This window comes from Meriones unguiculatus, chromosome 2, assembly GCF_030254825.1.
Source record: "Meriones unguiculatus strain TT.TT164.6M chromosome 2, Bangor_MerUng_6.1, whole genome shotgun sequence".
Taxonomy (NCBI): Eukaryota; Metazoa; Chordata; class Mammalia; order Rodentia; family Muridae; genus Meriones; species Meriones unguiculatus.
Window position 1 is genome coordinate 66,415,053 of NC_083350.1, and position 12,726 is coordinate 66,427,778.

Below are 12,726 nucleotides of genomic sequence, written 5' to 3' on the forward strand. Positions count from 1 at the left end.
CCCCTCCTCTCAAATTGATATGGCCTCCCTTTCTTTGATTATTTTTTAATTTAAATTTACTTGTTTACTTAATGTATTTGGGTGTTTTGCCTGCATGTCTGTGCATTACATTTGTGCCTGATGCCTACAGAGGCCATAAGAAGTGTTGGATACCCTGGGACTGAATTGAAGATATAGATAATTGTGAGCCACCAAGAGTGCTGGGAATTAAGCCCTATACCGGTGGAAGAGCAGGCAGTGTTTTTTTTGCTGCTGAGCCATCTCCAGCCCCTTTTCTCTTTTGCTCTAGGTCTACTTTTTAGCTAGGCTGGCCTCAGGAGCTTCACCCTCCTGCCTGAGCTTCCCAAGTACTGGTAGTACCCCACCCAGACATTCTTTAATTTGAAACTTAGACTTATTAATTTAAAATCAGACCAGTTAAAAACTTGGCAGATAGGATGCTATAATGAGTCAACAAGAAGCAAAATTCACACTGAAGTTCCATGTGGAAGTTTAATATGCAACTAAACAAAAAACTAGTTGAAGGTTCTGTTTTTGTTTTTGTTTTTGTTTTGTTTTGAAGGTTCTGTTTTTAAAAGTGGTACTGACACTTAAAACCAGGCTTTGTACCTGCCAGACAGCACTACAGCACTCTTCCACTGAGTATTTCCTGGCCCCTTTACTTTGTGTTTTGAGATGGGGTAGTTGCTCAGGCTGTCTTGAGCTTACCCTGAAGGCCAAGGCTGCTAAGTATCTGGAGTTAGTTACAGGTTTATGCCACCAGGCCTGGCCAGCAAGATTCTCCATAGGTAAACTAAATGATGTTTAAAGTTTTAAATTGTAAATTTTTATGACTCTGGTATATATAGTACATAAACTAATACTTGTATGTCTAAATTTTCTTGCATAACATTTTGATATCTTGTGTATTAAAAACTAGGAAACATGAAAAAATGTAGTTTTCCTAAAAACTATTTTTTCCTTCTTTTGTATTTCTCCCAGAATGTAAATCAGCTGTCACCAGATGGCCCTTTACCACAGCTTCCTTTACCATACATTAACAGTTCAGCAACACGGGTTTTCTTTGGCCATGACAGACGACCCGCAGATGGTTAGTAAATTTTCACTTGGCCTAGTTACCTAATGACTATTTCTTTGAAGTGTTCTTTCTCCAATTAGAAATTGTAACCACTACTTTATTGTTTTTCTTTTTAGTCCAAAAAGTAAAAACAATAAAAATCAAATGATTGTGATCCATTATAGCAGCTTTTCTCACATAAATGTTCAGTTCTATTTCACCTTGGCAAGCTTCTTTAATGTTTGTTATATACTCCACTCAGTGCATATAAAACACCTTTAAATAAAACATTCATTCTCTTTCTGGAGTTACTGATTTTAGTTTGTATAAAATCATACTATGATGAGCATGTGGAAAACTTAGTTTTGAATGATTTTTTTTTTCCAGTCCTGATACAAGGTCCACAAGTTAACTGGAACTCTTGTGTAGGCCTTGAACTTGGAGCAACTTGCCTCTGTCTCTCGTGTGGGTTAGAGTTGTGCACCACCACACCCTGCTTAGGGTCTTTAACTTTTTATTATAGAAATATATATAGAAGCAGCTAACACATTTTACTTCTATGCTTATAAGATTTTAAGGTTAAAAGAATTTGTAGACAGAGTTCTGTGCAGTTCATGCTAGTTTCTAGCTTTGTACCTTAAGATGGCCTTGAACCAATTCTCTTGCGTCCTCCTCCCAAGTGCTGGGATTACAGGTCATATATCACTATGCTTAATTTTATTCGGTTCTGGAGATCAAATGTAGCACTTTTTATATGCCGGGCAAGCACCCTCTTACTAAGCTATATCACCACCCCCTTTTAAATAAAGACAGGGTCAAAAAATAAATAAATAAAGACAGGGTCTTTTCCTTGGAGTTGAAGCCTGAAAAAGTTGGGTGTGTTAGTTAGTGTTCTTGATGAGTGGTGAGCTGTGTGTGGTCATCATAGATACTTTCATATTTCAGCTCAAGGTGTTTCTCCTTCAAATCAAAATTAACTTTATATCATGATTGTTTTTAATAGCAAATGATTTTTATATATTCACATAAGGGCTATCTATGCTGCAGGGCCCGAATGAACTATTTCTACGTATTTAACTTTAGATAATGAAACATAATGTTGAGTGAAAAAAAATCATTTGCAGCTTAAATTTGAAATACAGAAACCAGTTCTATGCATTGTTTATGTCTATACTTCTCATAAAACTTCAAAGAAAAAAAAATGTAAATATGCCTGCAAGTGCTAGAATTTAAGCCCAAGGAGAAGTGATGCCAGTAGAGGTGATGGGGACGTTAGGATTGGGAGGAGTGCAAAGAAGGTGTTGGCTATAAAGCTCTTTCTGTTAAAAAAAAAAAAAATCAAGATCATGAAATGAAAGTTGAGTTTATCAGGGAGGCAGAGGGAGGTGGATCTTTGTGAGTTCAAGGCCAATGCCTGGTCTACAAAAGCAAGTCCAGGACAGCCAAGGCTACACAGAGAAACCCTGTCTTGAACTACTGTCCTCCCTCCCCCCCAAAAAAGTTGACTTTAAAATACTTTCAAAATACGACTTGATGGGTCAAGAGGTAATGGCACTTGGTGAAATAAATGTCTGAATACAGGAAGCCATGTGGTGGGAGTAGAGAACTGATAGCAGCCCAAGATGGTGCCAAGCATGCACCTCTCCCCACATGCACGCATGCATACATACATACCTACATACATGCATACATGTAATTTAAAAGAAATTTGTTAAGATATAAGCAACGGGACTGGAGAGGTAGCTCAGTGGTTAAGAGCACATGCTGCTTTTCCAAAGAACCCAGTTTCAATTCCCAGAACCCATAGGTTCTCACAACCTTATGTAATTCCAGGTTCCAAACTCTTCTTGCCTCTATGAGTACCAGGTATGTAAATGGTACACAAACATGCAGGCAGAGCACCTGGCAGTGCACGTCTTTTTAATCCCAGCATGGGAGAGGTAGCGGTAGGCAGATGGACCTCGGACTTCGAGGCCAGTCTAGTCTACTGAGTTTCAGGAGAGCCAGAGCTTCATAAATAAACCCTGTCTTGAAAAACCAAAAACAAAGTAAATAAAAAATAAAGATGCAAGCCATGAGTTGTGATCCATACCTTTAATCCCAGCACTTTGGATATGGAGGCAGGAAGTTGAGTTTCATGTCATCCTTAAGTTACACAGCTAGTTTAAGGCTAGCCTGAACTAGATGTTTAATCAGAAACAAAATTTTCATTTATAAGCAGTGTTTTCTTATATTTTCTATCTGTTGAAATGTTTTATGTAAAAATTGTGGAAGTTAGGCAAAAATAACGTAATTGTAAGCCACAGAGAAAAGAATACCCGTATTAGAAGCCTAATGAGTAGATATTTTGTTGGTCAGAGAATTAAAATTGGGCAAGGGTGCATATATATGTATGTGTATTTATTTGGACACCTCTGGTTCTTCTTTGAAATATGTTTTATATGCGGCAAATGTTCATGTGTATTCAAATGTGAAATTTGCTTTCTTTTTTTTTTTCTTTAAGGTGAAAAGCAAGCAGCTACTCATATAAGTCTTGATCAAGAATATGACTGTGAGTCATCCCAGCAGTGGCGAGAACTTGAGGAGCATGTTGTGGCAGTAGCTAATAAAGGAATAATTCCATCCAGTTTCTACCCCACACAGTATTGTTTGAACAGTTACTCCGATAACTCCAGATTTCCTCTTGCAGTTGTGGAAGGTGAGCTTATATAATATATAAGCTTATATAATTGAGCTTAACTTATGTGTATGATTGCTTTGCCTGCATGTGTGTATGTGCACCACATGCGTGCCTAGTGTCCCTGGAAGGCAGAAGAGGACAATGGATCTCATGGAATTGGTGGTAAGAGATGGTTGGGAGCTGCCCTGTGGGTTCTCCGCAAACCAGCAAATAATCTTAACCACTGAGTCATCTCTCCAGCCCAATACTTGAATATATATTCATGACTTTTTTGTTCTACTTAGAGCAAATTCCAGGTAATTTATGGTATGCCATGTTACTGGAGGCTATGGGCATGAAGATGACTCACTAGGTACTGAGCTGCATTTATAAGCACATGGTGGGGCTCCGCTATCCGTGTGTGTGACATGACGTTTGCGTACCAACAGAGTGATATCAGGGACATCTAACTCACTTCCAGACTGAGCTCTATAAGGTGATGGAAGGCAGCCAGGAAAAATACCCACAGAAGGTGTGGTGATGGGCAGTGTGGGGTTTATGAGTTATTACATGTGGCCTTTTTCTTTTGCAGAGCCAATTACAGTGGAAGTGGCTTTTAGAAACCCTCTAAAAGTTCCACTTTTGCTATCTGATTTGTCACTGCTCTGGAAGTTTCAGCCTAAAGATGCTAATGGGAAAGACACTGAAAAAGTTAAAGAACGAGTAAGTTACTAACAGGTGTCTGAGCTACAGCCTAACACTCTGTTGCCATTTTACTTTTTTCTCTTAGTTTTTCTAGTTATAAAAACCACGTGTGCTTAATCTTGAAATACAAGAATACAGAAAAACATGAATTTAAAACTTACCTTCCTGCCACTTAGGAATAACTACAGTGATATTTTGCTGTGTATCTCTACATTGATTTTTCATTTGTATGGTTTTTGCTCATGTTTTGGATTTCTTCCTACTATTCATGTTGCTGAGTATATGTTTTCTAGTGTTAAAATGTTTAATACTTGATTTTTTTTTAATAACTTGTTACATGGATGATTCACTGACTGTTTTACTGTCATTTACTGGTTGGTTTGAAAGTTTCCATGTTAACTGTCACAATAATTCTATGGTAAAGTTTTTTTTTTTTTTTTTTGTAAAATTTTTAAAATTTATATATCTATAGAGTGCTCTATCTGCATGTACACCTGCATGCCAGAAGAGGGCATCAGATCACATTATAGATGGTTGTGAGCCACCATGTGGTTACTGGGAATTGAACTCAGGACCCCTGGAAGAGCAGCCAGTTCTCTTAACCGCTAAGCCATCTCTCCAGCTATGCTGAATTTCTATGCTGAATTTCTAAATTTAAATTGTGGTAGACTTTTGGGTCAAATATATGGCCTCTTGTGTGTTAGGTAAGCCACACATATCCTGTGGTATTTTTGTGCATAGCTTTTAAATCATTATTTTGGCTATCGTTACGTGTAAGCAGTTGAACTTCTTCTCTTTGGGCCTTGTCCTCCTGATGACTGCATCTTTGAATAGATCACTTATCTGCTTTAGATGAATCAGGCGAACAAAATGAAAACTATAAATCAAGTGCCTTTATAGCTCAACTGTACTTGGGGGCATGGAAAACACACTGCCCAGCACCTAGAAGTGCTGATTTCAGTTGATGGTACTCTTTGTAAATTTGACCAGGAAGGTGTTTATAATCTGTTATTTTACTCATTAGTATGATTATTTTTAAAAAATATATTTTGTTCTTTAGGTTACAGATGAATCTGAAATGATTGGAACTGAAGTTATTTCAGAATTCTTAATTAACAGTGAAGAATCTAAAGTGGTAATTGTTTTAATAATTTTTCTGTTTACCTTTCTATGCTTGTAAGCTCAAAACAAAATTTAAAAGATCAGCTTAATTACTGTAGCTGTTACATATTCTAGCTTTTTCAAGTCTAAAATTTGGAAGCTTAGAAAACTGGAGTTGCTTCGAATAACTAAGTAGGGAAGTAGTAGTTGGTCTTTGGTTACATGTCTGGAGAAGCCTGGCATACTTTTTCACCAGTTGGTGTTCATATGGCAAAGGTACCAGCACTTAATGTGCAGGTTTCCTTCCCTCCTTCCTTTCGGTCGTTCTTTTTTGAAAGAGTCTCACTGTGTAGCCTTGTCTGGTCTGGAACTCACATTGTAGACCAGGCTGGCTTTGAACTTACAAGGATCGCCTGGCTTTCCTGTTCGGTGCTGGGATTAAAATGTGTGCTACCATGCCCAGCATAGATTGAAGTAAATATTTTAGGGCTGGGATTTGTTTAGTGTATGCAAGGCCTTGTGTTTGAGTCCCAATACTACAACAGAAAAAAAAAAAAATAAGATTTTTGAGGATCGAGACATGTAATATTTGATTTGTTTGTTTTTTGCCTGTCATGGTGGTATACACCTTTAGTCCCAGGACTCAGAGGTATGTAGATCTCTATGAGTTTGAGGCTAGACAGTTCTACACAGCAAGTTCTAGATTAGCCAAAGCTACATAGTGAGACACTCAATAACAAAACAACCAAAAAACCAAACAAACATAAAAACCTAAAACAACTATTGAATTTATAGTTTTTCTTCCAAGAAAGATGTTTTTCTATACTTATCATGGCAGGGGAGATACCATGGCTAAGAAAGTGATTTTCACAGGGTCAGGCTCCTCCATTGCACTTGGGATTGCTGGCCCTGCAATTCCCTCAAATGGCGGAAACCCACTGCATTGTGATGGGTGGTGGGCTATGTGCGTGCTTTCCCCTGAAGCAAGAATTTAAATAAAAATAAAATTTTTTTCCATAAGAAAAAAATGTCATTTTGAAAGTTTAGATCATGAGTTAATTCTGCAATATTCCAAAATTGAGGTACTGTGCTATTTAAGATCCTGTGAAAACATAATAAGAATGACTTCAATATTTCCATAGGCAAGACTGAAGCTCTTTCCCCATCACATAGGGGAACTGCACATTCTGGGAGTTGTGTATAATCTTGGCACTATTCAGGGCTCCGTGACAGTAGATGGCCTTGGTGCTCTTCCTGGATGTCACACAGGTAAAGCAATAACATCGCTAAGCAGTTAGAAAAGTAACACTTCCACTGTCCCCTAGAATACAGTAGTGAGTAAAGGGGTTTTCTAAATAGGTCTAATGATCCTTTCAAGCATATCTAGCCTTTTGACATTGCCCATGTTATGTTATCTACAAAGTTCTAGTTTGAGAATTATAGTCAAATTATAAAAAAATTATTGCCAAGAAAAATCTCATAATATTTTAAGTAAGCATGTGATTTTTATTGGGTTGCAGGTTGGCATCTAGGCATGTATAAGCAATTTAGATTATTCTAACTTCTGGTATGGACTCAGAAGTAAGGAATTTTATTCCCTTACTCATAATATTTTGTTACTGATCTCAATTTAGTAAATTCTAATTAAAATTTATAAGTTGAAATGTCTGCTGCCAATACAAAACCACCTTAGTATATTTTTAAAAAATATATCCTTTGTATAAAGCAACATAACTAAAGAAACTGTTTTCTCATTGGATATTACATACTCAAAGCCAACTGTGGCAGTACATGCCCTGTGGGAGAGTTGTAAAAATAGCCTAAGCAGTTTAGTTAGACATTGTCTCAAAACAGAAACAGTAATATTTGGGCTATTGGTGTACCTCATTGGTAGTGCACTTGCCTAGCATAAGGTTCCAGGTTCAGTCTCTAGTGCAAAGAACAAAACAACAGAAAAAAAATGACTTAAAACATTGCTGTCTGTAACCAAAAGGAGCAGAGTTAGTTTTAAGCTAATATTGGTGTCATAAACAGTATTGTCTGCAAACTTTGAGAAAAACTAAAGACACATGTGTTTAACATGGCTTGGTGAGTTTTGTTGGCTTATTTGTTAAATAATTTGGAGAACTCTTTAAAACAGTAATATTATTTTATAATTAATTTATAGTTGGTTGTGTTTAGGTTGAAAAGATGCTGAGAAGGGAGTTTGCAATAAAATGCTGTAGTTCCAGAACTTTATTTTAGTAGATATATCTTATAACAACTTAAAATTGACTGACATTGATGTGTGTGAGTTTAACATTCATAAAAGCTGATTACTAACAGTGGGAATCTCTTGGAACACTTACTGAACTTTGTAGTTAACATTTCCCATTGGACATAAGAGAAACTAAAATAGAAAGGATAAAACAGCTTGAATACAAATACAAACACACAAAAATTTAGTATGGTCGTCTGAGTTTTAGTATTATATTTCTGATTTCTATTTGATAATTGCTGGCGGGTTCATTTGTAAGTCGTCTTGCTAATTTATTGCATTTTAGAAAGAGTGTGAGGGAGTATTTTTTTTTTTACTTTCCTTTCTCACTGGTACTTAACTCTTAATTTAGTGCCACAGCATTAAGGTAATCCATAAAATGCAGCTAACAGGGTACCAAGACAGATACATTAAAGACCATAATTTAGGGCTGGAAGGAGGATGGCTCAGTGGTTAAGAGCACTGTCTGCTCTTCCAGAGATCTGAGTTCATTTTCCAGCAACCACATGGTGGCTCACAGCCATCTATAATGTGTTCCCATGCCCTTTTCTGGCATGCAGGTGCACATACAGACATAGGACTCATACAGTAAAAAATAAATAAATATTTTAAAGAAAAATCATAATTTATGTTACTGTGTGACAGTGACCCTGAGTTAACATTAAAATAAGTCTCACCTTATAAACAGAGTTTTCTTGACATTTTAGTGTAGTTTCTTTTATGCAGAATGTTCATAGGGGTCTCGGTACAATAATTTGTTGGAAAACTATCTTATATATTTAATCTGGAACTGGCACAATGATCAAAGGTCCTGAGTAGCATTCAGGAAAGATGGAGTTGTATGCCCACCCTATCCCGTTCACACATGAGAGTACTATACAAAGCCTTTGGTGAAACATCATGTAGATATTGAAGAAGTGAAAGGAAAACTAATATAATTTTCATTGTTTAGCCTTTTCAAAGTTGTAGCTAACTATACATCGTCAAATTAGTGCCATATTTGATATGAATAGAAGTTAAAAAGCTGACAGGTGTTATGTATTAACTCAGTATATTCTCATGGCCCATATCAACACTGGGCCTAAGAAAGTTGTTCTTGGGTCTTTTGGTGAATAAGGATTATGGTTTATAAGATACAGGTTTTTAAAGCCTAGCCATTATGCAACACAAGTAAATCCAAAACAAAATAAGAACTTGAATAGCATACCATAGATGATATTAAACATGGAATTAAAGTGTACTTACTGTTGTAATTATGTGTGTTACTCAGCAATTGCCTGGAATTTTTGTAGCATTTATGAAAATCTGTAGTATTCATATAGTCAAGTTAACTTAAATCATCAAACCTATCATATTATTTTAGGGTACTGATTTTGTTTAATTTTAGGAAAACATTCTCTGAGTATGTCAGTCCGAGGGAGACAGGATTTAGAGATTCAAGGCCCTCGACTTAACAACACCAAGGAAGAGAAGACATCTGTTAAGTACGGTCCTGACCGACGTTTAGACCCTATAGTCACCGAGGAGATGCCGCTGCTGGAGGTATCAAACTTCTCCCAATGTCATGGCCTAATAATTGCAGAGCCAGATGATGGTTTCATAGATATTAATTTTAGGCTGAGGTTGATAGGACGTTGAACTGCACCTTTGTTGTTGTGTTTTTTTGTTGTATTGTTTTGAGACAGTGTCTCTATGTAATTCTAGTTAGCCTTGAACTCACAGAAATCTGCCTGCCCCTGTCTCCGTGCTGGAATTTGAATTGCACTTTTAAACTACTGTTAAGCTAGCTAAATAGATCTCATTGATGGGTCAGGCTTTGTGCAAATTGGCATTCCATCACAGCCATGCTATGTAATTCTCAAAGTATTATTAAAAACTGGGGGAATATTTGTAACTCAGCATTTTGGTTATTGAACTCGTTGACCCTTTGCAATTTATAAAAATAACGTATATACATGTGAGTGAATGCTCATAGACAGTCTAAGTGGTATACAAGTGTTTGGGGATGGGTGCATATGGACAGTGACCCAGACTCAGACAAAATGACCTATAACCTATAATATGTGTGGATACACACACACACACACACACACACACACGTATGTATGTATGAGTGGAGGAGTATGGGTCTCTGGGCTTTTCCAGTAGTAAGGAGACCATGAGAAAAAGTGCTGAGGAAGAAGGGAAAGCAACAGGATATAACATGGAAAAGGAAAGGCTGTGTGGGTGTATGGAAGAGTACAAGGGGTATGGGGGAGAAGACGGGAAGATTTGTTTATAAGTTCCATAGTGAGACCTAATATGGTGTGTGCTAGTTCCCAGTTTCCCTAGTAGGGAATTTGGTAAATGTGAACACCTTCTCCAAAAGGCACCTGTAGTATGGTCCCAAAATGTTGTTTTATGTTTTCAGACCTTGTGATTTTAAATATGGCATTGGTGATTAGTTATAAATATCATCATGTCACATAATTAGGTGGTGGTAGTGGTGTGTGTTGAAGGGAGACCATTGTTGAGCTGCATGTATTCTGCTCGGATCTAATGCATTTAAAGTCAAAGGGGTAAAATTTAATGGGGGGAAGGGGGGAAAAACAGGATACATGCCCGAGTGCCATTTTCTTGTTGATAAATATTTTATACATGTTCTAACTTTATTTGTATTCTTGTCTATGTTGAGGGATTTTACTTAGCTATAGTCATATGTAGCTTTTTATGTGTTAGTTTTTGTTCTATACTGACTCTTCTAGCCAGTTAAGTTAAATTTGATTAATTGATTGATTGATTGTGGCTGGGGTTCAAACCCAGGGCCGCACATGTGCTAGACATGCATTCTGCCATTGAGCCAGCTATATCTTATTTACTAGTGTCTGGATTCTTTAAACAATTTATTCTTTCCCTTTATTTTTTGGTGTTTTCCTTCATAATTATTTTGTATGAGTGTGTGGATGCATGTACTAGAGTGTGCATGTGAGGTCAGAGGACACTCCAGCCAATACCTTCCATTGCCAAATGTCTCACCACCTGTTTGTGGAGTGTGGAACTGGTTTTCCCACCTCTGTGTGCCAAGTGCCTGGGCACCCTGCCTGTCATTTGTGTGTACTAAGTTGAAGGAGTGTGTTCTTCTGACTGTTAAGGGAGTATGACAAAAGTTTGTTTCTAGTTCTCTCAGTAGGCCACATGCTGCTCATTATGCTGTCTCTGTACTGATATTCTGAAAATACCCTCTTGTTTATTCAGAGTTTTTGTTGTTTGTTGAGACAGGATCTTACTATGTACCCGTGGCTGGCCTGGACTTTGATATGTAGACCAGGCTGGCCTGAGATCAGCCTGCTTCTGCCATTTGAGTGTTGGGATTAAAGACATGGGCCACCATGTGTGGCTGTTTTTTGACACTATGTACTGCCTTTTTGATTCAGTGGTGTTTTATTTCTGTGTAAGTTGTGTCTTTAACATGACCAGCCCAATCTCCAAGCTTCCTATATTCCTATTCTGGCTTGTCAAGTTCTTACAGTGATAATTGATTAATGTTGCATAGTTGTAGGTAAAATCAGCACCTGGAGAGGAATTAAGACAGATTAGCGTTTAAATGCTATGTTTCATCTGTTCTATTTTGTAATTTAAAGTCATAGGTGTTTGACTAGAATTACAAAGCAAACAATTTATGAGAGCTTACTTTCAAAAGCAGATGTTCTGATCACTATAAGTTTTCAAAATCAATTAGAGGTTACCAAAACATACTTAATTCTGTTACTTCACAGTTTTTGTTAAATCATATAATTGAAATGTTCCTTAGTTATTAAAGCTGTTAAAAGTGGTGGTGCATGCCTTTAATCCCAGCACTCCATAGGCAGAGGCAGGCAGATCTCTGAGTTTGAGGCCACCTTGGTCTAAAGAGTGAGTTGCAGGACAGCCAAAGCTACACAGAGAAACCCTATCTCAAAAAAGGGATGGTGAGAAGTATAACTTTTTTGTATTTCCTTAATTTAATAATTTTACTTTTTTGAGAACTTCATATATTCCCCCTAATTCCTCCTCTGTTTTTTTCTCCCAAATTTCTTTCTAAAATTATTATTACTGGTATGTGCATGCATCTGTGTAAACCTGAGTCCATTCAGTTTTGCTTGTATGTACACGTGTCCAGGGCTAAGTACATGGGATTATGTGACCTATATGAAAGCTGTTCCTGCAGTTTCCTTTCTTATCAGCCACTTTCTTAAGAGCCATTGTCAGCTGGTGCTGTCATTGTGCTGGTCTTGTTCTGGCAGCCGTATTGTGGGAGTTCATGGGTACATCTTCCTTGTCATATATAGAAAACATTAATAGATGGCACCCTGGTCTTCTGGCTCTTACAGTCCTTCTAACCCCTCTTTCTTGACATTTCCTAAACTTTAGATATAGAGGTTGCAGCAAGTGTTGCTCTCAGATGACACATGGTTATAGCTGGAGCTTTATTCTCAGTTCTGGTTCTAAGCATCTAACCTTAGAAAACCTGACTCGCTCTCTGGTTATGTGAACCAGGTACTGTCATTGGCTTAAACTTTGTGGAATTGAGCAGCTGTTAAATTCACATCCCTCCTATATTTGGAACTGCTTTTGTTATGGCTTGTGTGTTTCTGTGTGTGGCATTTTAAACATTGTTACCAAGGCCACTGCATTCTGACAGTGGTGTTTGAAAGAGGGCTGACCAAACAAAAAGTCTTGTGAAGATCGGTGGGAGTCCAGGATAGCCAAGGACATACACACACACACACACACACACACACACACAAACTGTCTCCAAAAACCAGAGGGGAGGGGGGCAGAGAGTAGGGGGAGCGAATATTTATACATATTTGTGGTTGATATTAGGTCTTTTGTGAGTGTTGGATATGTTTTCCAAGAGTTTCATTTTGTCTTTTATGTGCTAAATCACCTGAGAAGTCATTAACTAAGTTTCTAGTTTTAGTTTCT

The 12,726-nt window shown here is 37.4% G+C and overlaps 1 protein-coding gene across 5 annotated transcripts in view; it reads left to right on the forward strand.

Moving 5' to 3' along the window:
• Positions 1–12,726, forward strand: part of Trappc8 (trafficking protein particle complex subunit 8) — an 84,162-nt gene that overhangs the window by 47,336 nt on the left and 24,100 nt on the right. For all 5 annotated transcript variants that reach the window (XM_060377633.1, XM_021664225.2, XM_060377634.1 and 2 more), the window contains 6 exons: positions 982–1,090; positions 3,561–3,755; positions 4,309–4,439; positions 5,482–5,556; positions 6,665–6,791; positions 9,167–9,321. In XM_060377633.1, the coding sequence (XP_060233616.1) occupies positions 982–1,090; positions 3,561–3,755; positions 4,309–4,439; positions 5,482–5,556; positions 6,665–6,791; positions 9,167–9,321 (792 nt within the window). The remainder of the gene's footprint in view (positions 1–981; positions 1,091–3,560; positions 3,756–4,308; positions 4,440–5,481; positions 5,557–6,664; positions 6,792–9,166; positions 9,322–12,726) is intronic.